Source organism: Lepidochelys kempii, chromosome 10 (genome assembly GCF_965140265.1).
Source record: "Lepidochelys kempii isolate rLepKem1 chromosome 10, rLepKem1.hap2, whole genome shotgun sequence".
NCBI lineage: Eukaryota > Metazoa > Chordata > Testudines > Cheloniidae > Lepidochelys > Lepidochelys kempii.
Window position 1 is genome coordinate 23,529,921 of NC_133265.1, and position 25,808 is coordinate 23,555,728.

At 38.8% G+C, this 25,808-nt stretch overlaps 1 protein-coding gene across 12 annotated transcripts in view; it reads right to left on the minus strand.

Annotated features, from left to right (window-relative positions):
* Positions 1 to 232: 232 nt before the first annotated feature.
* Positions 233 to 25,808, minus strand: part of CLEC16A (C-type lectin domain containing 16A) — a 188,076-nt gene continuing 162,500 nt past the window's right edge. For 4 of the 12 annotated variants that reach the window (XM_073362442.1, XM_073362440.1, XM_073362443.1 and 1 more), the window contains 3 exons: positions 15,187 to 15,336; positions 7,987 to 8,106; positions 237 to 3,380 (listed from right to left, as the gene is read on the minus strand). In XM_073362442.1, coding sequence (XP_073218543.1) covers positions 3,019 to 3,380; positions 7,987 to 8,106; positions 15,187 to 15,336 — 632 coding nt within the window. In that variant the 3' untranslated portion in view covers positions 237 to 3,018. Of the gene's footprint in view, positions 3,381 to 7,986; positions 8,111 to 8,140; positions 9,596 to 15,186; positions 15,337 to 25,808 lie in introns of those variants that run through there. The other 8 variants (XM_073362451.1, XM_073362441.1, XM_073362448.1 and 5 more) reach the window with 8 other exon arrangements.

Genomic DNA, 25,808 nt, shown 5'->3' on the forward strand with positions numbered 1-25,808 from the left:
CCTCCCACCCCACTGTCCAGCTGGTAATAGCTTATCTAAAGTAATCATCAGGTGGGCCAGTTCCAGCACAAATCCAGGTTTTCTCACCCTCCACCCCCCCACACAAATTCACTCTCCTGCTGGTGATAGCCCATCCAAAGTGACAACTCTTTACACAATGTGCATGATAATAAAGTTGGGCCATTTCCTGCACAAATCCAGGTTCTCTCACCCCCTCACCCCCCTCCCAAGAACCACACACACAAACTCACTATCCTGCTGGTAATAGCTCATCCAAAGTGACCATTCTCCCTACAATGTGCATAATTAAGGTGGGCCATTTCCAGGTTTTCAAACAAATCCAGGTTTTCTCACATCCCCCCCACCCCCATACACACACAAACTCACTCTCCTGCTGGTAAAACCCCTTCAAAACTGACCACTCTCCAAGTTTAAATCCAAGTTAAACAGAACATCGGGGGGGGGGGGGGGGGAGGAAAAAAACAAGAGGAAATAGGCTACCTTGCATAATGACTTAGCCACTCCCAGTCTCTATTTAAGCCTAAATTAATAGTATCCAATTTGCAAATGAATTCCAATTCAGCAGTTTCTCGCTGGAGTCTGGATTTGAAGTTTTTTTGTTTTAAGATAGCGACCTTCATGTCTGTGATTGCGTGACCAGAGAGATTGAAGTGTTCTCCGACTGGTTTATGAATGTTATAATTCTTGACATCTGATTTGTGTCCATTTATTCTTTTACGTAGAGACTGTCCAGTTTGACCAATGTACATGGCAGAGGGGCATTGCTGGCACATGATGGCATATATCACATTGGTGGATGTGCAGGTATACGAGCCTCTGATAGTATGGCTGATGTTATTAGGCCCTGTGATGGTGTCCCCTGAATAGATATGTGGGCACAATTGGCAACGGGCTTTGTTGCAAGGATAAGTTCCTGGGTTAGTGGTTCTGTTGTGTGGTATGTGGTTGTTGGTGAGTATTTGCTTCAGGTTGGGGGGCTGTCTGTAGGCAAGGACTGGCCTGTCTCCCAAGATTTGTGAGAGTGTGACCCCAAATTTCCATTTAAAAGTAATACTATTTAGAACAATCAGGTTTGCAATATGGCATTTTCTCTGATCTAGGTCGAGCGAAATGTCACATCTAACACAAAAGATTTTTGAAATAAGCAGGTAATAATTTTTGAGATGGTCTTTTGACTACCATGTCTAAGAATGGTCCAAAAGAAAGATGGGCTCCCATTCCACCCGAAGGCCAAATTCTGATCTGAGTTTGGTTCCACAAGTTGCTAAGCACCGCCTGAATGGTGCTGAGGACCCCTAACTCTCAGACTTCATGTGAGGTTTGGGGTCATCGCATTTGCAGGATCAGACACTCAGACTGGTTAAACGCCTGCTGAAGTCCACAGGAATCAGACAGGGTGACAGATCTGAATCAGTCAATTCTGCACATAGGAACAAACACTTAATGGCTTTACCACCAGCACCAATATTGAGTATATGTGTATTTTGCTACGGGTAAGTTGCTTCCCAAAGGACCAAGCCTGAAAAAGCAAGCAGCAAACAAAGTTAGACCGAAAGTCAGTGGGGTGTCAAATATAAAAATACAACCTTTAAAATATCCTGCTCAAGTATTCCCTTACTGAGGGCCAAACAATCATGTAACCATGGCAGGGTGAATGGAAGATAGGTACACACTTTTCAAATTAATCCTACACGAGACTGGAGTCTAGTTTTGTTACTATTGAATGCAATGGCAAATTCTCACTGATTTCAACAAGAACAGAATCCGATAATAGGATCTGTTGCTAACTAAAATCAAAACAGAAGCAAAAACAAGTGTAGGTTAATTTTTGAGAAGCAGGAAATACTTTACATCATCATCTATGCAGAAATAATTATTCCCTGCTAGTTTTATCACCACTTGAAATGAATGCACTGCAGATTTATTTGAGAGTGGTTAAATTCTATTCATGTTAAGGTATGAATCAATTCAGCAAAGAACGTGCCAAACTTCTGCCAAGTTTTATGTTTTCTCGTTAATTTCTATCTTCTATGTACCAGGACCTACAGGTCAGATAGGCTTCAGATCAGATTCACATTCACTGAGAAGTTTAATCTGGTTAACATCAGGATTAGCCAGTTCCATATAGAAAAATCAGTATATTCCCTTTTGAGTTTCATCCTTCTAAAGTGAGATATCATCAGCTGGGTAAGGTGGCTTCCTGGCTACACTGGAGATGGAAACTTGTATGCAGCACAAGTTCTTGTGGCTGTTTCTAAAGAAAAGACAGTGTCCTTCTGCAGAAGGGATTTTGCCATTCCTCAGACGTTGCAATTTGCCTCTGTCAGAAATGAACAAACAGACTAAAGCAATCACTTAAGAAAATGTAGAACATCAGTCTCTTAAAATACTTCACATTCCTCTGTAGTTGGTTATGCAAAAAAATACATAACATGCTTCTCAAAAAACCGTCTTATATTAACCATTAATAAGCCTTTGATTTTTATATCAGGGGTTCAATTCATTTTAATAAAAAAAAAAATCTTTGCTCGATATTTATGTTGAACATTGAAATAAATATTACACAGAGGATACAATATTAAAGCTTACAATCCTATGAATACAATACTGAAAGTGGCCAAGTCTGTTTTTATGCCATACCTCTAAAAGCTGAATAAGACTGACAGAATAGAAAAACTGTTTCAAATGGAAACAGCATCTCTGTACTATAATATCCTAAAATATTTCCTTTTTCTGGCAAATGCTGTCTCTCCATATTTGGAGAAGTAAATCATCATGAAGCCAAGGTAGCCCAACAAAGCTTCTTCACTTTCCCATATTACAATAGAGATTTCCTTCAAAAATGCTGAACGTATAATGTTTATTTTAAAGAGATGCCCATATGTTGAGTTACTGAGTAATTGGCCTCTTTCTTGTGAGCCAACTGGCCTCTGTGGCTTTATTAATGCCCCCATCACCTCACTTAAAGAAAATACAGAGCAGTCAGTTGCATTTTCTTCACTGTTCATCATAGTCTGCTTGTTGACTCTGATCAGAACCCTCTCCCTCTGTCACTCTGCAAACTTCAGATGGCAAGGAAGACTGAGGAATGCAGCTGAAAGTATGAATGCTGTGTGGATCAATCGGTGGGACCAGTGTAAGTGACTCTACGCTCAGTGCATCTGTATTGTCATCGGAGATTAGAGATATTGTGGGCTGCTGTGCAGGAATCAGGCTAGGGGATAGGTTAGCTGTTTCCACTTCAGGGTTCTTTACAGAGTTCTTGCCAGATTTTGAGGCAGCTGAAGAGGTTTCATCAACCAACATCACCTGACTGGAAAAGGTCATGGGAAGCTGTTCAAGAGCTGAAGAGTCACCTACTAAAGAAAACATTAGGCAGCAGTTAGCATTTCAGTTGTGCTCAATACACATGACAAACACCAACAGTATAAAGCTCTTTACTTACTACTTAAACTCAGGAGGAAACCAAAGATCTGTGAAGCAGTATGTTTACACATGTACCCTGTGATCATGTAAATAATGAAATACAGGAAATATTTAGTAGAGATGTGAAATCCCAGCTGTAAGCTTTTTGAATTGACAGCTATTAAATGCTCTATGTGTAAGTAATTCATTTGAAATGTGACAGTGTGACATCGCTATTATTTCTGGTGGGATGAAGTGGAGGAGAGTAGTGAAAAAAGCTTTTCTAGAATTTAGCATAGATTAGAGCAACCAACATAAACCCACATCAGGAAGTTCTCTGGAAACAGAAAACTGTAGAATTCATTTCCCATGAAGCAACCTGGTTCTAAAGAAGCTGTGAAACAAACAAATGGTAACTTACATCAATTCAACCATGGGAGAATAGGAAGGAGAATAATTCTACAGAACTGTTCGATTAATGCAGATACACAGGACTGTTTATTCCTCTTGCACTTTTGTTTGCTCACTGAGGCAGCACTGAGCAAACAAAATGAAGGTGGCTATAAACAATTACACATAATAAGAAGCATTTTAATAACATTCCTTTTCACCTCTTTCTTAAAAATCCTAAATAAGTGATGGAAAAATTGCTAATTTGGCTTCAATGGATATTTCAGAGGTGAAAAACCCCCAATTGGCTTATAAATTTTGTCCTATATTAGAAAGTCTCCCAGGTCGGGCCAATATGCATCATTTCAGATTACAGTAACTAACACAAATGGAGTAACACAGGTAACCAGCTACCAGACTATTTACATGGCTCTTCATTTCAGAGACAGCACGTCTAAATGCACAAGAAAATTCTGCAGTCTGCAGAAAATTCTACAAGGCATTCTAGTGAGTAGAAAGAAAGGGGACTGGTTTTTTTTGTTTTTTTGTTTTAACTCCAGAACGACGTTTAAAGACATTTCAGTTTCAATATGAATTCCAGTTAATCCTGTAAGAACAGAAAATATAAACTTAAGGCAAAACACAAGAAAAAAACCATAAGAGCTTAGAATGGAATGAAGAGATAAGAATGGTCACCCGAGAAAGAGAAAATGAGTAGCTTGGGTGTGGGTGAGAGACACGGTTTTTATCCCTTCCATTGTAAAATTCTCATCTTTCTGCTAACAAGACTCCAAACAAATGTATATTTTCACTTCAGAAACCGCTTCATTTCACTTTTGCTGACAGTCTGCGGGCTACAGCTTCTTGTTTTTTTTTCTTTTTTTAAAAGAAAAACAAGATTTATAAATTGTAGCAAAATCTTGACTCTCACTTTTTTTCAAGTGTCACCACTAACTGCCTTTTGAAAGACAGTGCTGATGCAAAATAACCCTGCAGATTTTTCTTATTAGCTGTGAAAAAAAACTTTGGGGAGAATGTGGTAAACGATATTAGAGGAAATGATGTAAGACTTGCATGAAAGACAAAGAATTGCTAAGAAAATGTTTCAGAGTAGCAGCCGTGTTAGTCTGTATCCGCAGAAAGAAAAGGAGTACTTGTGGCACCTTAGAGACTAACAAATTTATTTGAGCATAAGCTTTCGTGAGCTAAAGTTGAACATGAATTTTTATTTCTCTGAATTCAAAGGCAATTACTAACATTTAAACAAAGTCCAACCAGTAAGTCTGTTTTTACTAGTGTAGTTGTTTAAATGTCTGCAGTATTTATTATGATAGTTTTAAAAAAACATAAGGTCCATGACTAAACAAATTTTAAATTTCCATTATTTTTTACCTCAATCTGGGCTTTTGAATATCGTGAGAACACTCACTAAAATGTATTATTTAGACACATTAGTAATTTGGGTAAATGTAGTTTATCAATGGACACAAATATGAAGTATTTCTACTGCAGCTCTCCAAAAATCTGTTACATTTTAGTTCTATGCCTGACTGCTTTAATGATAGCCATTTTCCCTTACATAGAAATTTTGGTATAATCCTAAATGCTTTTTTAAAATCCTATGGATTTAAACAAGCAAACAGAGGACAAAGGTTTTTTTTAAATTTTACTGCACTGTGCTGTTCCAATCCTATATAATACCTAAATGAATGCTAAAATGTCTCCCACTTTTTATATACAAGGAAAAATAAATGGTTGAAAAATATTTATCTGTAGGACATATCCAGGGCCAACAAATGCAATTTTCTATTCAACACACTGTAAAACAACCTCAGAGGAATGATTAGAAAATGGCACCATAAATATCAGCAGAACAAATTCAACTTGCCCTTGAAATATTTCAGCTGTAGAATTTATAAATAGAAAGTACAGAAATAGAGATCTTCTGTACTGTATTTTTTCTCTAAGTTATATGTATTATTAATGTCTGTAATTTTTCTTTCATCATCTACTTTCCATAACCCATTAGTAGCTCCCTGAACTTCATTTCCTTTACAGTATTGTTCTATTTAAGAGTAGCGGTGACAAATTTGCTGCATCCCAGCAGGGCACCTGCCAATGCTAACGATGGATTAGTGAAAATATAGCCCCTAGTAGGTGCAGACAATGAACGTCAGCACAGGGGTAACTAGTACTAGCATGACAAAAGTTTTTGATTTCTCTAATGGATGTCGGTAACTTACATCAGTTTAAAAGGTAAGATCTATGTCTAATTTAAAACACTCCTCCTTACGAGGTATAAAATATTTTAAAGGCTAGAAAAAAAATCACATGATCTAAAGTTATCAGGCAACCAAGTTAATAAGGATCCAAGGGAACAGAGCAAGGGGACCAATTGACAGAAAATGTGTACTATACAAGGAGTTTATGGTGGATATCAAAGTATCACCTGGATGCAAAAGGTTTTTTATGGGCAGCCTCCAGAGGTGTTAACTGAGCTACTGTCCTTCAGTATCATTCTATCAGTGAGAGAAGATATTAGTCACCAACTACAAAATCTTTGGCGTTTGAGTTCAGTTCCAAGAAGCATCTGAAGGTTTGACCGCCTCTTTATAGCTGATCCAAAACTCTGGAGTCTATGACATGGGCTGGACATTTGGCAAGAATACATACTCTCAAGAGCTGTGGGAATTCCTGCCCCAAGCCCAGTGGAAAATGCCCTAAAGAGGGAATATTCTGCTTCTTTGGAGATATCTCATAGGATCTCACTCCTGGATCTCAAGCCTACATCAAATCAATGAGGCACTGAGACGCAAGAGATAGAGTAACAAAGCAGATGGTATCTTGAGAGAATAGAATCCTCCCATGTTATTCTGGCACTTCCACCTCTAAGATATTAGTCAGAGTTTTCCCAAATGTGGCAGTTCCATTTGACTTTTGCACAAAAAGGGTGAAGGGTTTTTTTTTTTTTATCTTAACTAGTTCTCTAGTTCCTGGGGTGTGCAGTAACTCCTAGGAACCAGAGTGTGCCAGCTGATGTGGGAAATTAACATTTGAAAAAATATTGGGTAAACTTTTTTTGTACACAGTTAAGTAATTTCTGATTAGAGTTTGCAAAATAAGGGCTAGATCCCACAAGGTGTTGAGTGCCCTTAACTCCCACTAGCTTCAGTGACAAGTGAGGGTGCACAGCACCCCTACGATTTGCTCAGCAGTTGCAGGATAATGCCTAGATTAACTTTACAAAAATGGAAGTGTTAAGTGGGGTAATTTGGAAAAAGGAGGCAGAAAGGAGCAGAGGAAGAAAAAAAAATCAGAAATGGTCTAAAGGAAAGTCTCTTAATTAAATCATACAGTAAACCTACAATAGGATAAAAAATAAACAATTAAAACACAACTAGGAAACTAAGTGAGAAGAGTATTAATAAATCTACAAAAAAAATAAGGGAAGTTGTTTATATATCATCCAACAAAACTGGCAATATTTTTCTATTTTCATGCCACTACTATAAAGAATACAAAAAGAGACTAATCTGATCCTAGTAAACACAGTTACTACTTTGTAAATTTCAGTAATGTCCTGAGGCCAATTTTCCCACTTTCTCATATCCAATATTAAATTGCCTGATTGAAGCAAAGTCAGAAAAAATAATTCCATAACAACATCTGACTAGATTCTAAGGATTTTTGTAGGAATAGAAAATACGACTGGTCAAATCCTGGACAGTCTTTGGCTGAAAGTTTCTCTCTTTCCCCTGAGTTACAGGCTAGAGATCCTGTGGCTGGACTGGCTAGCTGTCTGCATTCATGCCAATTTAGAAACCCCTGCTTACTGAATTCCACTGGAGCCATAGCTGCCCCTGTTCAAGAGAAGACATGGCTGTTTGAAAGCTGGGACTTGACATACCTTTTCCAGGCAAGGAGAGGAGTTTTAATTCTTTTAGCAAGATAACCAAGAATAATCAACATGAGAAGCCACCAGTTAAAACCTTTTAGAAGTCAATTGCTAGATCTATGAATGATGCTCTTAACTAGATACAGGTGGATGCTATTTTAAGTTCTATATCTCATGCATATAATAGTAGATAGTCATTCTGTTAGTATGGAAATAGATAATGGCTATGCTCTATTAAACGTTGTGGCCTTTTGAAATCTTATGGAGGAACCTGCCTGCATTGATTTTGCACGAGTTGCGGTTGCAGCTGCTGCTTGAAGACCTAAACCCAGTGTCCACCGTGACTGTCAGCCTCCGACAGACTAAACACCCGCCGTCGTCCTTTCCTGCCAGACCTTACTAGAGGAAAACACAGTGATATATCATACAAAGGCTTTCACAATGAAACAGAAGGGAAACTGGAATGGACACAAAGGATAAATATTAGAGTATCAACAAGTATAAGTGACAGGGACTTATTCATAACTGCTGGTATTCTAAGTGGTATCTTAAGTCACATCAAGAGTCTTGTAAGTTAGGAAAATACTCCTGAAGGTAGTGTGTGTGTGTATTTAGTGTTCCTTACAAACCAATTAAAATCATGTTATTTTGTTACCTACGTATCTGGAGATTTACTTCTGGTATTTAGGGCCAGATCCTGCAATTCTGACACCAGCTGAACTCCCACTGAAGTCACAGGAGGCAGGATTGGTAGGCTTTTACACTGTAATCTGGCCAGACACATTAAAAATATTAAACAGAACCAATCTTTTAGAAATGCTGGTGTGGTAGTAATATTCCGATCCCTCATTGGCAATAAATTATAGGATAGCATGTGCTATTTTTTCAAAAGGATAATATTTTGGACAATCCAATATTTCTACTTCAAGACATGTAACTGAAATATTGCACTTGGATTTTAACAAAGCCAAGGGCAGTATTTTAGAGAGATATCTAGTGAAAACCAGCAGTTAAGAAAAGAGAAAGTCTGCTTAGCACATAGGTAGGGTTCTAGAAAAGAAACTTTAGTTAAAAGTATTTTTGTACCTAGTTAACAGAGAGGATTACTAGCATAACAGAATTGAAACACCACCACAGTTACGTTACTTGAATCACAAATGGAAGGGACAGAGGAGGTGTCAGCAAGATGGCCTGCATTGCTTTTTTACAGGATCCCAGTGCTCAGAATTTTGGAATATATATTCTCTACAAATCAGAATGCAAATTACTCTAACTCAGCAACAAAGGACTATCCTTTCCATTTTAATCCATTCACTTCCAAAGCAACTTCTGCCCCAACTAAGAGCGCAGTACGCTGTAAGTGGTGCACAAGAAGGAAAAAACCTCCTGAAATCCCAAACACTCATTACTTAGTGCTGGGTTATATATCTCCAGGTCCTGTTATCATCCCTTAAATATTTTCTAAAAGGAAGATCAGCTGCATTTTATGACTTGACAGTTTTAAAAATACTCAGTAAAATATGGTGTAACAATGAATATATACTGTAGGCTAGTATATGAATTCTACACAAGTATAAAACATCCCTATTCCATTTACTATACATACATAAGCACATTTAATAATACAATTTTCAGTTACTGACAGCAAAGGGGCTACATTTAAGCTCAAAAGGCATAATGATGAAGGTATGACTACCAGGAGAACGTTTTCATCTTATACACAGCAACTGTTCACATGGGCATGTTACTTCATGGAAGGTCACAAGTATAACAAGTAAAAAACCTGCTAGCAATGCATGTGACTTGTTTGGACTGTATTGTTTGCTCTTTCCCTCTCGGGACTTTCCTTTCTTCCAGTACACAACAACTTCTGCTTTTTCACTTCTACGGAACAATGAGAGATATTGCAAGAGTTACATTTAACCCAGGGGTGGGCAAACTACAGCCTGGGGGCCACATCTGACCCTCCAGATGTTTTAATCTGGTCCTTGAACTCCCGCCAGGGAGAGGGGTCATGGGCTTGCCCCGCTCCGCATGTGCTGTGACTTCCGGAAGCAGCGGCATGTCCCTCCTGCGGTCCTAGGTGTAGGGGCGGCCAGGGGACTCCGCACTCTGCCCCTGCCCCAAGCGCCATCCCCACAGCTCCCATTGGCCGGGAACTGTGGCCAATGGGAGCTGCAGGGGCAGCACCTGCAGACAGGGCAGAGCGCAGAGCCACCTGGCTGCGCCTCCGCATAGGAGCTGGAGGGGAGACATGCTGCTGCTTCCAGGAGCTGCTTGAGGTAAGCACCGCCTAGATACTGCACTCCTGACCCCTTTCCACCCTCCCAGCCCAGAGTACCCTCATACACCCCAAACCTCTCATCCCCAGCCCCACCCCAGAGCCCGCACCCCCAGCTGGAGCCCTCACCCCCTCCCACACTCCAACCCCCAATTTCATGAGCATTCATGGCTCACCATACAATTTCCATACCCAGATGAAGCCCTTGGGCCCAAAAGTTTGCCCACCCCTGATTTTACCCCACAATTTTCTACACGAGGACTTAAAGGTTGCTATAACCTTAAAAGTCTCTGGAATATAACATTAGCTGTCAGTGTGTCTAGTAGCATTAAGAGCTGGAAAAAGCTTAATTTATTCACAGAAAAGTAGATAAATAACCACTGTCCTCTCCCAGTGACTGAAATATATGTAATAGGCATGTAATATACAAAACATTTAGTGACCTCCCTTGTGAAGGAAAAGTACCATGGTTCTGTTTGATGTAAGCAGAAGTGGTAGCAAATAACTCACTGTATATTAAAAGTTTCTGTGCTTCCCCCTCGCCCCCCCTTCTTCTTGGGATAGGTTCTACAAAGAATGTTTTGGTATTGAATTGGTAATTACAATGTGCAACACTTTGTTTCACTAGAGTGAAAGGCAAAACTTTTTTTAGTTCTTTGTAGTTCCTAATTGACTACTAGTTGTACAATATAAACAGACTTTTTTCAAATGTGACTATGACAAATTTACATGCTATTATAATGTCAGAAGTCTATTCCATTCACTGTTTTCTTTTCCAGAGCACGCCAATCAGATTCCATGTTTTTTAAAATCTTTGTCTCTGGCAATGAGAACAGTTTGGAAGCTGAACTGAAAGTTTCACTTCATACACTGCAATTCTGGATAAGTGCTATAATTGGGCAGGTGTGGCATTTCTAGTTTATTACGCAACTTTCAGTAATTTGGGCACATTACGCAAGTGTCCTGTTGGAAAATGCCTTTAACAGCTATTCAACGGGATAAAAATTTCCCAAGTATAATACATTTGAAATGTTGATTAACCATCAAAAGAGTCAGCATCGATAGTGCACAGAATTCCAAAAAAAATGTGGACTCTTTATGAATGATTATTGAAAAAAAATCAATAGCTTTTCAAACTTAGTTTTTTAAAACAGCAAAAACAATTATACGTGTATCAGCGTATTTTTTCTAACCCCTTATTTTAAAGATTTTATAGCAGTCTTTACAAATAGGAATGGAATGAAACTTAAATAAGATCACTATGTGCAACAGAGATGAGCCAGATGCAGTATAAACAGATCGCAGGTATCCTGCAAACCTACCCTTATGTGAATCAGCTCTGAGAAAACACAGTTGCAGTGATCTTTCTCCTGGAATTGCTGCTCCTAGAAGGGGTACTTCCTGGAAGGGCGCTATTGTTTCTACATTCAGGGTAAATCAATGCATTGCTTTTAAGAGTACAAATTTCAGAGGCAGCACTTCCAGAAGTGAGGGCATTGAAAATTGTTCCAGAAAGCTATTCAGGGGAAGATTAAGAGTCAAAATACCCTACACCCAGAATCCTGGAGCTTTAGAATCTCCTCCTATCTTGCAAGGTTATTCAGTGAAACACAATGAGATCCTGTTTTTTGTTATTTTTTTTTTTAATTAAGGATTTCTTCCTGCAGAACAGTAGAATTTTAAAGCTGTACCTGTGAACTAATCAGAACATGGGTTACGTTTAGCATGGGTAGCTCACTCAATCTAAGTGATTTAGCAGAATTTTAAAGTGCAGACACTGAAAAACAGTGTAGTTGTAACCATGTCGGTCCCAGGATATTAGAGACATGAGGTGCGTGAGGTAATATCTTTTATTGCATCAACTTCTGTTGGTTAGAGAAGCAAGTTTTTCAGCCTGAAGAAGAGCGCTGTTTGGCTCGAAAGTTTGTCTCTCTTACCAACAGAAGTTGGTCCACTAAAAGATATTACCTCACCCATCTTGAAACTGAAAAACAAACATTTCAAAACCTTACTCTGATATCTGTAGTCAACAATAAAAAGCCTCACCTGACTGAGCACTTTAAATTACAGGATTTAAATAAATAAAAGTTTACTGGAAACAGCACACTCAATGAATAGATTTTGGAAGATTGTGAACTATGGCATTGGCTATACATTATAATCTTTCCATATTATTACATAGGGAAATATCTGCTTTTGATTAACTGAATTGTTCATGGATGTCACGGCTGGTCACAAATAAAAGACATCTGCCTGAAATAAGTAATATGACTCAAGGCAGGAATTCAGATACTTGAGTTTGGGGTGACCATGTGTAACCAGAAACCATTATTTAATAGTATAAAATAAGGAAGCGCTATATGAATGAAGAATGCTTTGTCTTGCTGTAGAAGGATTCCTTCTGATAGTGGTAGAAGACCTAACTTGCAGGCTCTTTGGATCTTCTCTTTTTGTCTGTACAGCATACAGCACAACGGGGCCTCTGGGCACTACTGTAATATGTGTAACAAAAATTAATGTATGGTTCTCATTTTTTTCTCAGCCACCATTGACAAAAGTCAGATTGCACGTTTACTTATGCCGGCTCATGATCACACTAAAGATTCAAGTACAGCATATAGATATTAGATGGAGTTTTGGGGTCGCATTCTCCTGTTTCCTATCTATCTTGCATATGAGGCTATTTCAGACTGGAGCTTTTGAAAATCCTACCATCTCTTCATTCCCTCAGTCCCCACATACTTCTCTCTCTTTTGACAGATCCGATTTCAGCGATCACCAGTGAACAAGGACTGTAACACTAAATAAAATGATAAATGTCTACAAGGTCATTTCAAAACTTGGAGCAAGAGACGAGTTTTAGTTTAGCACTTTGACTTTCATATTTTGTTTTATTTCAAAATGGTGCTGCAAATGTACCTCTACATGTTGTAGATAGAGGTGAGGAAAAGGATTATGACAGGCAGTGATTTTTTGTGACTAATGGTAGAGTATTTTCATCTCTGACAAGGTGGTTATGTCCTCAGTCTTTCAGATGAGGACTTTTCAAAGTGTATGCCTTAATCTCCATTTAGGATGACCGTAGGGTGCTCTACACGGGGTTATACCTGCAGGCTGCTCTATACGGGGTTACACTCACTCTTGAGATGATGTAGGATGCTGCAGCCCACTTAAGTGGCACTTCTAGCTGGGAGAATAATCACCTGTGCTATGTGATCTGTACTGATTGCTAGGTTGTTTCTTGGTAAAGTTTATGTTTTGATTATGACCTTAAAGCCCTAAGTGCTTTGGATCCTGGCGACCTTAGAGACAGCATCACTCCCCAGGTGACTACAAAGGTCATGATCATCAGAGATAATGGAGTTTACAGCTTCTTGGATAATGGCTGGCAGCAGGCATTTTCAGAAGGGATCTTAGACTCTAACTCACTTCGCTTCTTGACAGAGTAGAGTCCAATCAGTTAAATGTATGAGAATTATGCATTTTCCCAGAGATTTTATTTGTGGCAGACAGAGAGCCTCTTGGATTTTGATAGAAACACTAAACAGTATTTTATAAATACCCAGAAGCTTGAGAAGTGATTTTAGTCAAAACTAGTCATCTCAAAACTAGGCTTTTTTCTGGTGTCCATTTCTTTAGAGAGTGATAGTTGAATGGACCTTCACTTTCTGATCAGGTGGTAATTAAGGACAATCAGACACTGAAAAATTAAGCAACATTTAAGATGTGTCTTAGGGTAAGTATGCAGGGTCTGTACCTCACGACTGAGTAGCTATGTAAACACAGAATATATTATCTTTTACAAAGTTATATACTTGCTGATGATTTTTAATGCCACTTTATTGGTACTGGAGTACATAGTAATTCATGCAACTTAACTCATTCTACTTCTGAAATGTTGATATAAGGTTGATGTTACCACATTTTTTAGCATTTACTAATTGGTTTAGAATTTCATAAGTGTGGATCATGGAATGCTTGTCATAACCATCAAAAATCCCATTTTTAGAACACAGCCCCCTGCAATAAATTTAAACAGGTCTCAGGCTCCCCAAAGGATGCTAATAACTGAATGCCTATAAGTTATGATCAGAAAATGAAATGGCCATTCAAAATGGTAATCAGAATTGCAGGTGACTATCCACATTTCAAGCCTGGGAATGGCTGCCCAACTTGATTATTTTTAAAAACAGTCACCTCAATTGTCAAAACCAAAACTGGTTAGAGTGGAGCAGGTGCACAGTGGAAGCATTTCAAGGAGAATCTGCTGCAGAATGACTTTCCTGCCTTGCCCCCAGCTCTGTGTCTTAGCAGCTCCCTGACTCATATATGTCAATGAAAGGATTGATGTAATGAATGTTGAGGATAAATGCCAGTATGGGATGTTCTACAAATACTTCACAAATAAAGGAAGAATGGAAAAGGGAGTCCTAACTGGGATTGCAAAAAGGAATCTCATTGTAAATATTCAAATTAAGCACTTTTACACAATGGCGCCACTGTGGTTTGCTGTGTAAAACCTTTGAAAGCAAGTTACTATTGTCAGTTAGCATACGTGCCAACTTCCTCTCCGCCAGTGGAATGCATGAATTTGGGTCTCCTCAAATGCCTATTTAACCAAAAGGCCACATTAATCATGGCCCAACTTTTACTATATAACAACCTAGATACATGTGCTGAAATATATCATGTTTGCCCTATAGATACCATACAAACATAACTGTCAGATTTAAATATACAAAAGTGAGTCATTTTATTTTTAAAAATAAAAGGCACAACCACAAAAAGTTGTAAAAGTGGTACGTGAACAAAACCATTCAGCTGCGTAAAGTTACACTGAGTGTAGAATCTCACACTTATTCACAGGGGCTCCAGCTGATCAGATGATGAGCTATAAATCTGCCGTATTATAATTACAGGTAAAACAAACTAAAGCAGACAGCCTGCTAGCAGACAAAGAGAAAGCACGTAAAGGTGTATTTTTCAACCAGCATTCAAATCAACACTGACAATAGTAAAGTATCCACAGACTAAAGTAGTCCAGAAAGCTGAAAAGATCTTCACAATCTGTGTTGCAAAAACATTCCAGGATAGTAAAAGAGGTCTGAAACACGACTTACAATTTAATCCAGTAAGCATTTATAAAATAAACCAGTGTGCACCCTGGATGCCAAGACTTAAAACAGTGATTTACCTGATGGACTCTGTGCTGTAGAAGGAGTGGAAGTTGAGCTGGCAGTAACTGAATCACAGTGTCCAGTACTCCCACTACCACTGGAAGAAGGAGATGGCGATGAAAGCGGTGATGGATTGTGCTGGTTTATACACTGGGCTACTGCAAAACCTACAAGACAAGACAATGGAATTTAATAACAGAAATAATTAAAGTTGGACAGTATGGTAAGGACAGATTGGGAAAGGGTGAGAGGCACAATAGTGCCTCACATTAGTGTTGATTCAGTTCACTGACAAAGGAGCCACCTAAAGGTCAATTGCAGCTGAGAAGGTCTTCTGAAGAAGGTCTTCTGCAGTTTCCACAGTATGCATCCAATGAAGTGAGCTGTAGCTCACGAAAGCTTATGCTCAAATAAATTGGTTAGTCTCTAAGGTGCCACAAGTACTCCTTTTCTTTTTCTGAGAAGCAAAGCGACTCCTAACTGAAAAGTGCTACTTAAACCGGCAGGTGGATGATGGAAGAAGGATGTAGAGATGCTTGGTAAGAGGCACAAAATCAATCTGTGAAACAAAATGGACTGTCAGTGATCCAATGCATGCTATTGCCAATTTTCAGTAAACACTGGGGGGCACAAATCAGCGTTCATGTCGCACTCCCCATCAGTACCCGACCCAGCCCAAGCCGAGGAAGCTAATGATCCAACCAGTGGACCAAATTCCAGGTGATGAATCCTGGTCACGTGCCCCCCGAAGCACGCTGCGCATAGGCTAAGTAGTAGTAAATACTGGCTTCAATAAATTCAAAGATGACCTGCCAAAAAGAGAGCTTTACTAAGGAGACAACTGTCTTTTGTGAGGCTGAAAACCTGTAGAGCACCTCAGTGGAAAAATCACTACCCTTGGGGAATATTATCCTTCAAACCAAATGCTGACATTAGATGCTTTTCCAGCTGTTTGAGAGACTTTCCCAAGTCAGAATACAGAAGAGTACTACATAATAGCTGATCTTCTCAATTAACAAATATTTTTAACCCTCTATTCAAGAAATGTAGTGTACAGATTCTATTATGCAGCATTTTTCTATGTCCTTGTGGTACACCATCATCACTTGAAGTCTATTGTCTCTGCAGAAGATGTGGAAACATATTTAGCACTATTATTTGTTTGGCCTCTGGTTTTTAAACACTTGACATCTGTGCTTTTTTAAACGAGAAAAATGTCTAACAGTGAACTTGGAGTGAAATGCCTGCAAGCTGCCTGAACAATTTTTACAAATATCATAATCAAGGCTCAAACACAAAGTATACCATAAATAGGAAAAACAGATGACCAAAAAATACCACCATCGCTAAACAGAGTAAAAGAGGCTGTTAGAGACAAAAAGACATTCGTTAAAAATGGAAGTCAAATTCTACTGAGGAAAAAAGAAAGATACATAAACTCTGGCAAGTCAAATGTAAAAATATAATTAGGCAGGACAAAAGTATTTGAAGAGCAACTAGCAAAAGACACAAAAACTAACAGCAACTTTTTTTTTTTTTTAATTAAACAGTAATAAATCACCAGGACCAGATGGTATTTACTCAAGGGTTCTGAAGGAACTCAGATATGAAATTGCAGAATTACCAATGGCTATCATTTAAATTAGCTTCTGTACAAGATGACTGGAGGTGAGCTAACATAATGCCAATTCTTTTTAAAAAAAGGCTCCAAAGGTGTTCCTGGTAATTACAGGAACCTAACTTCAGAACCAGGAAATTGGTTAAAACTATAGTAAAGAACAGAATTATCAGTCACATAGATTAACACAATATGTTGGAGGAAAAGTCCACATAGATTTTCTAAAGGTAAATTACGGCTTGCCAAGCTATCAGAATTCTTTGAGGGTGTCAACAAATAGGTGGACAAGAGAGATCCAGGTGATATCACATACTTGGACTTTCAGAAAGCCTTTGACAAGGTCCCTCACCAAAGATTCTTAAGCCTAGTAAGGAGTCATGGAATAAGAGGGAAAGTCCTTTCATGGATCAGTAACTGGTTAATAGATAGGAAACAAAGGGTAGGAATAAAAGGTCAGTTTTCACAGGGCAGAGAGGTAAATAGTGAGGTCCCCCAAGAATCTGTACTGGGACCAGTGCAGTAAATGATCTGAAGAAGGGGTAAATAGTAAGGTAGCAAAGTTTGTAGAGGATACAAAATTACGCAAGGTAGTTAAGTCCAAAACTGACAGTGAAGAGCTACAAAGGGATGTCACAAAACTGCGTGATTGAATTTCATCTGACATTTTGTTGTCCAGTGTTGATAAATGCAAAGTAATGCACACTGGAAAACACAATTCCAACTATATATACAAAATGATGAGATCTAAATTAGCTGTTACCACTCAAGAAAGATCTTGGTGTCATTGTGAACAGTTCTCTGAAAACATCTGCTCAGCATGCAGCAGCAATCAAAAAAGCTAACAGAAGCTAGGAACCATTAGGAAAGGGATAGATAAGACAGAAAATATGACAATGCCACTATATAAATCCATGGTATGTCCACACCTTGAATACTGTGTGCAGTTCTGGTTGCCACATCTCAAAAAAGACATATTAGAGTTGGAAAAAATACAGAGACTGGGAGTGTTCATCTTGGAAAAGAGACAGCTAAGGGGGGATATGTGAGAGGTCTATAAAATCATGAATGGTGTTGAGAAAAAGTATTTTTTTACCCCTTCACATAGTACAAGAACCAGGGGTCACCCAACAAAATGTATAGGTTTAAAACAAACATAAGGAAGTACTTCTTCATACAATGCACAATCAACTTGCGAAACTCATTGCCAGTGGATGCTGTGAAGGACAAAAGTATAACTGAGTTACAAAAAGAATTAGATACGTCCATGGAGGAAAGATCCCACAATGGCTATAAGCCAAGATTATCAGGGATGCAACCCCCTGCTCTGAGTGTCCCTAAATCTCTGACTGCTAGAAGCTAGGACTGGATGACGGGGTGGATCACTTGATAATTGCTCTTTTCTGTTCATTCCCTCTGAAGCATCTGGCCATTGTCGGAAGACAGGATACTGGGCTAGATGGACCGTTGGTCTGACCCAGTATGGCCATTCTTATGACTATTAGTAAAACCGAACAGTCTCCCATTTTTCCTTCTACCCAAACCACAGAGTGTTTTGTGGCTCTTTACAAGGGACAGGGAACAGTGAGTGGCAGTTCTTTTTAGCTGCTTAGGAAGATTTTCTGCTAGTCTGTATTATAGCAATCACTGTGTATTCTTTTTGCCTCACACATCACTGCAAAAGTCATTTAGTGCTGCTACTTGCTACTGAAGTAATAATGATGAAGGAAGATACAGAACACAACAGCTCAATCTACACCCCTTTAAGGCTGGGTTTCAGTATTCCCACGTTAGTGATGGGGAAACAGAAGTCCAGGCCATTTTCAAAACTGACCATTATTTTTGGGTACCCAACTTTTGACACCCAAAACAAAATTTGCAGACATAGTGAGCACCTGCAGCATGAACTGACATCTGATAAAACTGTAGGTACTGAAAACCAGGTCCTCCTGTCTCAACCCGAGCATCCAAAGACTGAGGTACCCATAATGAGTGGACACTTTTGAAAATTTTAGCTTGAGTGATTTGCCCAAGGCCACAATGCAACTCAGCAGCAAAGCCAGGATTAGAAATTATGAGTTCTTGATATACCCAAATCCCCTAGATCAGAAAGAAAAATTGTTCTTGTCTTTAGAAGTTTGCCCAATACTGAAAAGGAGTTTCATTTTTATATACAGAGGTAGTGCCACAAACTTAAGTATGACAGACTTTCAGCCTTTTGACTACTAGTCTTCTGATGCAACTGCTGTACTGTCATCCATTCATATTTCACTGAAATCAAGTAAACATTAGGATTTATCTACTCAATTCTCCGGGACTGCCAGTGTGTTTCACCTGGATGTACCTGATCATTCACCAACACTAAACAGGTAACAGATTTAGCTCTCACTGATGATACAGTGTCTGAACCTCACAACTTGGTATAAGGGTTTGACAACAAATGTGTTTATTAACTTTAACATCTTGAACCCTCTAGATTGTTGGACTTTCAGATTATCATAAGAAGCTATTACACAAATACAAAGCATACTGTCTGACCTATGAGCATATCAATATTCATAAGCTTCTGGTATGACTCACTCTCACTACAGATTTAATCTAACAATTTGAGGAATCCCTTGATTAGGGCAGTATTTTATTATGACATATTATGACATTTAATATGACATATTGGATAGTTATTGGGTGAGGACTGTTATTGGCTATCACTGATTGGGTGTAGACTGATGTGATGTGTGTGGGCTTGTTTATAAAAAGGTAAGCTTAGTGATTCTTTCTGTTAAAATGTAGCCATCCAATGCCAATTCAAACTGATAGTCCAATGCAGATGATGCTACTTCTGTGGAGTTCAGAATTTTACTACCAAAGCTTTCCAAAGGTCATTAAAAGAGACTACTAGTTAGTAGAAGAGCATCACCTAGATATGATAGTTTTAGAATGCTGCCTTAAGAGAAGGTGTTCAGATATGGTCTATTGCTTGTCTGCATGAATGTCCTTGTATGATTTTGCATTTTGCAAACTCACAAGGGGGCAAGGATTTCACTAATGCAGAAACAGATGTTCTAACAATGGTCAACCAATATAAAGCTACAAGAGCCATTTTTCTTCAGAGAGAGATGGCATTGCAGCTATATACAAGTTGTTCAGTTAATGTCATTGTTTCCTCAGCTCTGGCACCTATAATTAAGGGGATTTATACATTTTAAAGGACAGAAAGGATTGTTAGACCTCCTGCACAAATCAGGCCACAGCATTGCACCAATATTTGCTGTGGAGGGACCTGTTCTTTCCTACTATACAAAGGAACACTGATATTGTATTCTGAGATTGCTTGACCTCATTTGTTCAGAAGGGTGGACAACAGTGTTTGTTTCTCCACTTCCAACTCTTCAGAATGACTTGCATGAAATGGACTATGAAACAGTTCTATGTGACAGCCATACTTTTGATGAATAGGTTGAAAGAATGAAGAATCCTATTCTGCAGGGTGCTGCAAAAGATTTCAGTTGAAGCCCATAATTATACTGTGCAGTTTTTTAAAGGGATAAGTATATGCTCAATATTAAGCAAATGCTTATTCACTCTTCATGCCAACTCAGTATCAAAATACTGCCATCTTGTCTGTTTCTAATTCCTATGCTCACACAATTATAATTTATCTGAAAATTTATATTGCTCAGCTCTCATTCCAATGCTTAGTTCATCCCATACCAATTGTTTTGTAAAGTATATTCTCAAATATTTTGTCCAGTCCAGATTTGAATGACTAGCAATGGGGCTTCCACTACTTCCTTATTCTATATAGTCTAAGATAAGAAATTTAGGTATTTTTTTATGTATGTTTTCTGTTGTCAGGAGTATCTATGATTTTAAGAAATCCCCAAAAGATTACTGAACTCCCAGAAATCCCACAAAGGCCATTTGGTATAACCAGTTGTATCCATACCTCTCAAGTCCCAGACTTTGAAATGAGAGACAGTGACCCTCAGCACAAAGGACAACACACCTTGAAATGGGGGACATCAAATTTCTATTGAACACACAGTTTTATTAAAAAGATACATAAGCATGCAAATAGCCCGGAATTTGTTTCAATGAAACTAAATGATTCTGTGTTTTTTGTAGACCCACTATTGACACTAAAATAAAAAGTCAATTTGTTCAAACACTCACTGTTGTTGCACTCTGGGGTTGCTTTTTTGCCAACCCCAACAATTCCTTCGGCTACTGTGCTGAAAGCACTCACGATTTCTGCTTATTTTAACAGAAATCAGCATTAAGTGTTTTAATGTTGAGGCTTTGTCTCAGCTCAGTTTTGACTTTTGTCACAATACTGAAAGCATGTTCAGGCTCAACATTTGAGTGGGGCAAACACAAGCCAGTCATTACAAATCTCTCATAAAGCTTTATTTCTCCACTGGTTCTTGTAGAAAGAAGATCAGCTCTATCTTGGACCTGATACACTGAAAACTGATCCATACGCTGATCCTGATACACTGAAAACTGATCCATACGCTGGCTTCTTCAGCGCTACTTGACAGGTTTCAGAGTAACAGCCGTGTTAGTCTGTATTCGCAAAAAGAAAAGGAGTACTTGTGGCACCTTAGAGACTAACCAATTTATTTGAGCATGAGCATGCTCAAATAAATTGGTTAGTCTCTAAGGTGCCACAAGTACTCCTTTTCTTTCAGCGCTACTTGTAATCCCTAATGTGGCAGCAGAACAGACATAGCTTTGGCTGCATTTTTTTGTTTTAAACAGCTGATCTCTTAAGGGGAATTTCTAAATAATGTTACCTAGTACTGTGCCATTAAATAATGCAGTCTTTTTATATGTTCATTTCAACAGAAGTTCCAAGGCATCTCCATGTGAAGCTTATTATAGTCAATGACTCAGCGTCGACGAACAGGGCACACTTTTAGTAGCTGATACCTTTAGGAGCTTGAAGAGAAGTGACAGTATACATGAGAAATAAGTTTCTCGGCAGGTACTGAAAGTTTTATTCTGGATTTGCTGTAGATATTTGCTACATGGCAGAGACCGCCCACGTTGACTCTGTTTTGCTTGATTTGTTTCAGCCTGAGCAGCACCAAGTTATTTCTCCCAGTCATTGATGCCACATTATCTGATATCCTCCTGGATCACAGTATAGTCACATCCACAGATATTGTAGAAATCAAATATTTGTCCACATCGACTATCAGTGACCCACGTGAATTCTGTGTACCAGCTGTTCTACAATGTGGAATACCTCTTCTGTGTCTTCTCCAGAGGACCTCTATTGACATCTTTTGTGTTTTTCCCCCCTCTGCTCTGCTGTGACGACCTGAGGGCTTGAATGGCAGTCCTTGCTGTTCATGTTTATGCTAAAATAATGGTATGTAAATATCCAAAATGAAGAAAATGGGGTAAATACAGCAGAACTCCAGAAACGCCAATAATCTTGCAACTTGTATATGGCCTTTATGTCTGAACTACCAGCCATGGTTCTCTTATGATGACAAAGCAAAAATTATGCAAGCTCTTGTCACTTTAGAGACTGTAGCTATAGCTGTTTATAGCTATTTACCTTCACATATTTGCCTTGCTCCATCTGCTTGTGCAAACATGGCAGTGACTGGCTGTGGGTGTAAGACATGATGACATCAGACACCAAGATGTACAGCTCAGAACCAGGAAAACTTGCAGACTAGATGAATATAGACTTTGAAATGGCAATGTGGTACAAATTTAAAAATTGGGGCCAGATGTGGGATGTCCTGCACCATGTGAGAGGTATGGCTGCACTGATTAAGTTTAAGTGCACAAAGTGGATGTCCCCTAAGCTCCTACTTAATAAATTATCAAGGTTGTTCTGATTAGGAAAATATCAAGGAAGTTTTGAATAAAAAACTTTAATACAAAAGATGGAAAGTTGAAAATGTGGTATTCTTGCTATACTATAGTCCCAGTTAAAGCACTAATACACACACAATGAAATACTTGCTCACTGTAAATAGCTAAGTGTAGTAAGAACCCACTGTAGATTACTCTGACAAATCATTTAGAATTTGGAATGCTTAAATTATTTTTTAAAACGTCACATGACATTTTAATCACTGAAGGCAGTGAATGAGATATTATGAGAACAGGCTGGGTTCCATCCAAGTAGATCATGTTCTGAAGAGATATTCCTTCTTAGACAGATCACCAAAAAAGATACTGCTTGGCAAAAGCGTGTCTTAATCAACTTCAAGAAAGCGTAAGCTAATGTCCACAGAGAGACTAAAAGCTATGGGAGACCAGCAAGCTGATCAACATGATAAGGAGTTTACATGATGAAGTAGATATGCTGTAAAGTCAGAAACAGGTCTGGGTGAATAGTTCAACATTGTAACTGAAGTTAGACAAAGGTGTGTGTATCACCAATCCTCTTTGCGTTAGCAATTGATTGGGTGATGAAGCAGGCAACAAAAAGCATTGTGGACAATATAAAATGGTTTAGCAGATACGAGTTACATGACCTTTACTTTGCCAACATCACTGTTCTAAGTAAGATGTGGAACTTAATGACTGCCCTTGTATTAGAGGTAAGCAGAAAAAATTGGACTGAAAGTAAATGCAAAGAAAACCATCATTATGAAGGAAACTAGACAGAAAAGAGACTGGAGAAGTAGAAGAGTTCTGTCATCTGGGGAGCATGGCAACATCTGAACGTATTCATACAAGATTAGGAAACAACACTTTTGGAAGGATGATCATCATCTGGTCAAACAGAAGTCTCCCCATCAAACGAAAGGTCAGATTATACCATGAGGTAGTAGTGAGCCCACTACTATACAGAGCAGAGACTTGGACAATGACAGTGGCTAACAGAGATTGGAGGCTGATCACAGATGGCTGAGGAATATATTATACATTTATGGAAAGAAAACAACCAATGGGAGAATAAGGGAGCTGACAGGTCAGGACCTGTTGCACAATATCATCAAAGAAAGAAGGCTTAGGTGGTTGGCACACATACACCATATGGAAGATGGGAGGCATGACAAGCAATCATTAAACTGGGTACCCAAGGGAGGAAAGAGAAAGCGAGGAAGGCCAAAAAAGAACTGGGAGAAGACACTGACAGAGGATACTGAATGCATGGGTGTCAAGGTTCCTTCCCCACTCTGAAATCTAGTGTACAGATGTGGGGACCTGCATGAAAAACCCCCTAAGCTTATTTTTACCAGCTTAGGTTAAAACTTCCCCAAGGTACAAACTATTTTACCTTTTGTCCCTGGACTTTATTGCTGCCACCACTAAGTGTCTAACAAATATAACAGGGAAAGAGCCCACTTGGAAACGTCTTTCCCCCCAAAATTCCCCCAAGCCCTACACCCCCTTTCCTGGGGAAGGCTTGATAAAAATTCTCACCAATTTGCATAGGTGAACACAGACCCAAACCCTTGGATCTTAAGAACAATAAAAAAAGCAATCAGGTTCTTAAAAGAAGAATTTTAATTAAAGAAAAAGAATCACCTCTGTAAAATCAGAATGGTAAATACCTTACAGGGTAATCAGATTCAAAACATAGAGAATCCCTCTAGGCTAAAACCTCAAGTTACAAAAAGACACAAAAACAGGAATATACATTCCATTCAGCACAACTTATTTTATCAGCCATTTAAACAAAACAGAATCTAACGCATATCTAACTAGATTGCTTATTAACTCTTTACAGGAGTTCTGACCTGGATTCCAGCTCTGTCCCGGCAAAAGCCACACAGACAGAGAACGCTTTGTCCCCCACACCCCTCCCACCACTCCAGCTTTGAAAGTATCTTGTCTCCTCATTGGTCATTTTGGTCAGGTGCCAACGAGGTTATCTTTAGCTTCTTAACCCTTTACAGGTGAAAGGGTTTTTCCTCTGGCCAGGAGAGATTTAAAGGTGGTTAGCCTTCCTTTTATATTTATGACAACAGGCATCACCTGGGAAGAAGTATCACAGTTAGGAACTGGACTGCCCAAAGTTTCAGCGCCATAGGAGGAACAAAGGTCTAAGGTAAGGTGCGCTCCTTTTGGTTAGAGGCTAGTCATATATGTTAGGATGGTGGAGTCTCTAAGGATATGACTACTCTGCAACCATGGGTTGTAACTACCTTTCTTGTAGATATACCCAACCTATCAAGGTACCAATAGCAGTTAAGCTGGAGCAGCAAAGGCTTCATCAAGGGCCATACAAGTGGGACAGTGGACACTTTCTCAGGCAGCTAGCTGGCCCATGGTGCTGCAGCTTCATTCCTAGATTAGTTAGCTCAGGTACGTCTACATGTACTGCAATCAGATCTCTGTTTAGACATACCCTTAGATAAAGCTTGGCCTTGATTTTTGAAGCAGAACTTAACTCTGATGCCTGTTTCTTAGCAAAAGCATTTGCCCATTGAATCCCTCATTTAGCTCGTTTTTGTTTGTTTGTTGTTTCTGATGTAATCCCTGAATTTATTATCTGGAAACTAATTCTGTATTAACCATAAATTAAGCAACTTGATATTTCAATTTCCTATTGGCAGACACTTTATTTTGACAGTTGAATTTCTTGTTTTTTGTTTTTTAATTAGCCCACAAAGCAGAACATTAAATGACCAGTGCTTCCCTCACTAAACATTTTGTCAGTACCTTAGTTGGATACTCAAAGGTAAGATAAATAAATACTTCCAATGCTATGCAAAAATACAGACATACTAAATGATTAATTTGTTTCCATTATTTGTATATACCATAATAAATTCAGTATTCCTCAGCGTAAACATTTATCACTGTACAAATACGTTGTTGCAACATACAAGATACCATAGTAAATTCCACATGGCATACTAAGGTGAAATCCTGGCCCCACTGGAGTGAACAGCAAAACTTCCATTGACTTCTTTAGGACCAGCATTTCACTCCATGCATTTAGGCTTTGATTTTCCCTCTACTTAAATGGAATTAGGTCCCCTAATCTGATTGATTTTCAATGGAAATTGAGTGCCTGATTCTCTTAGGTGTCTTTGAAAATCC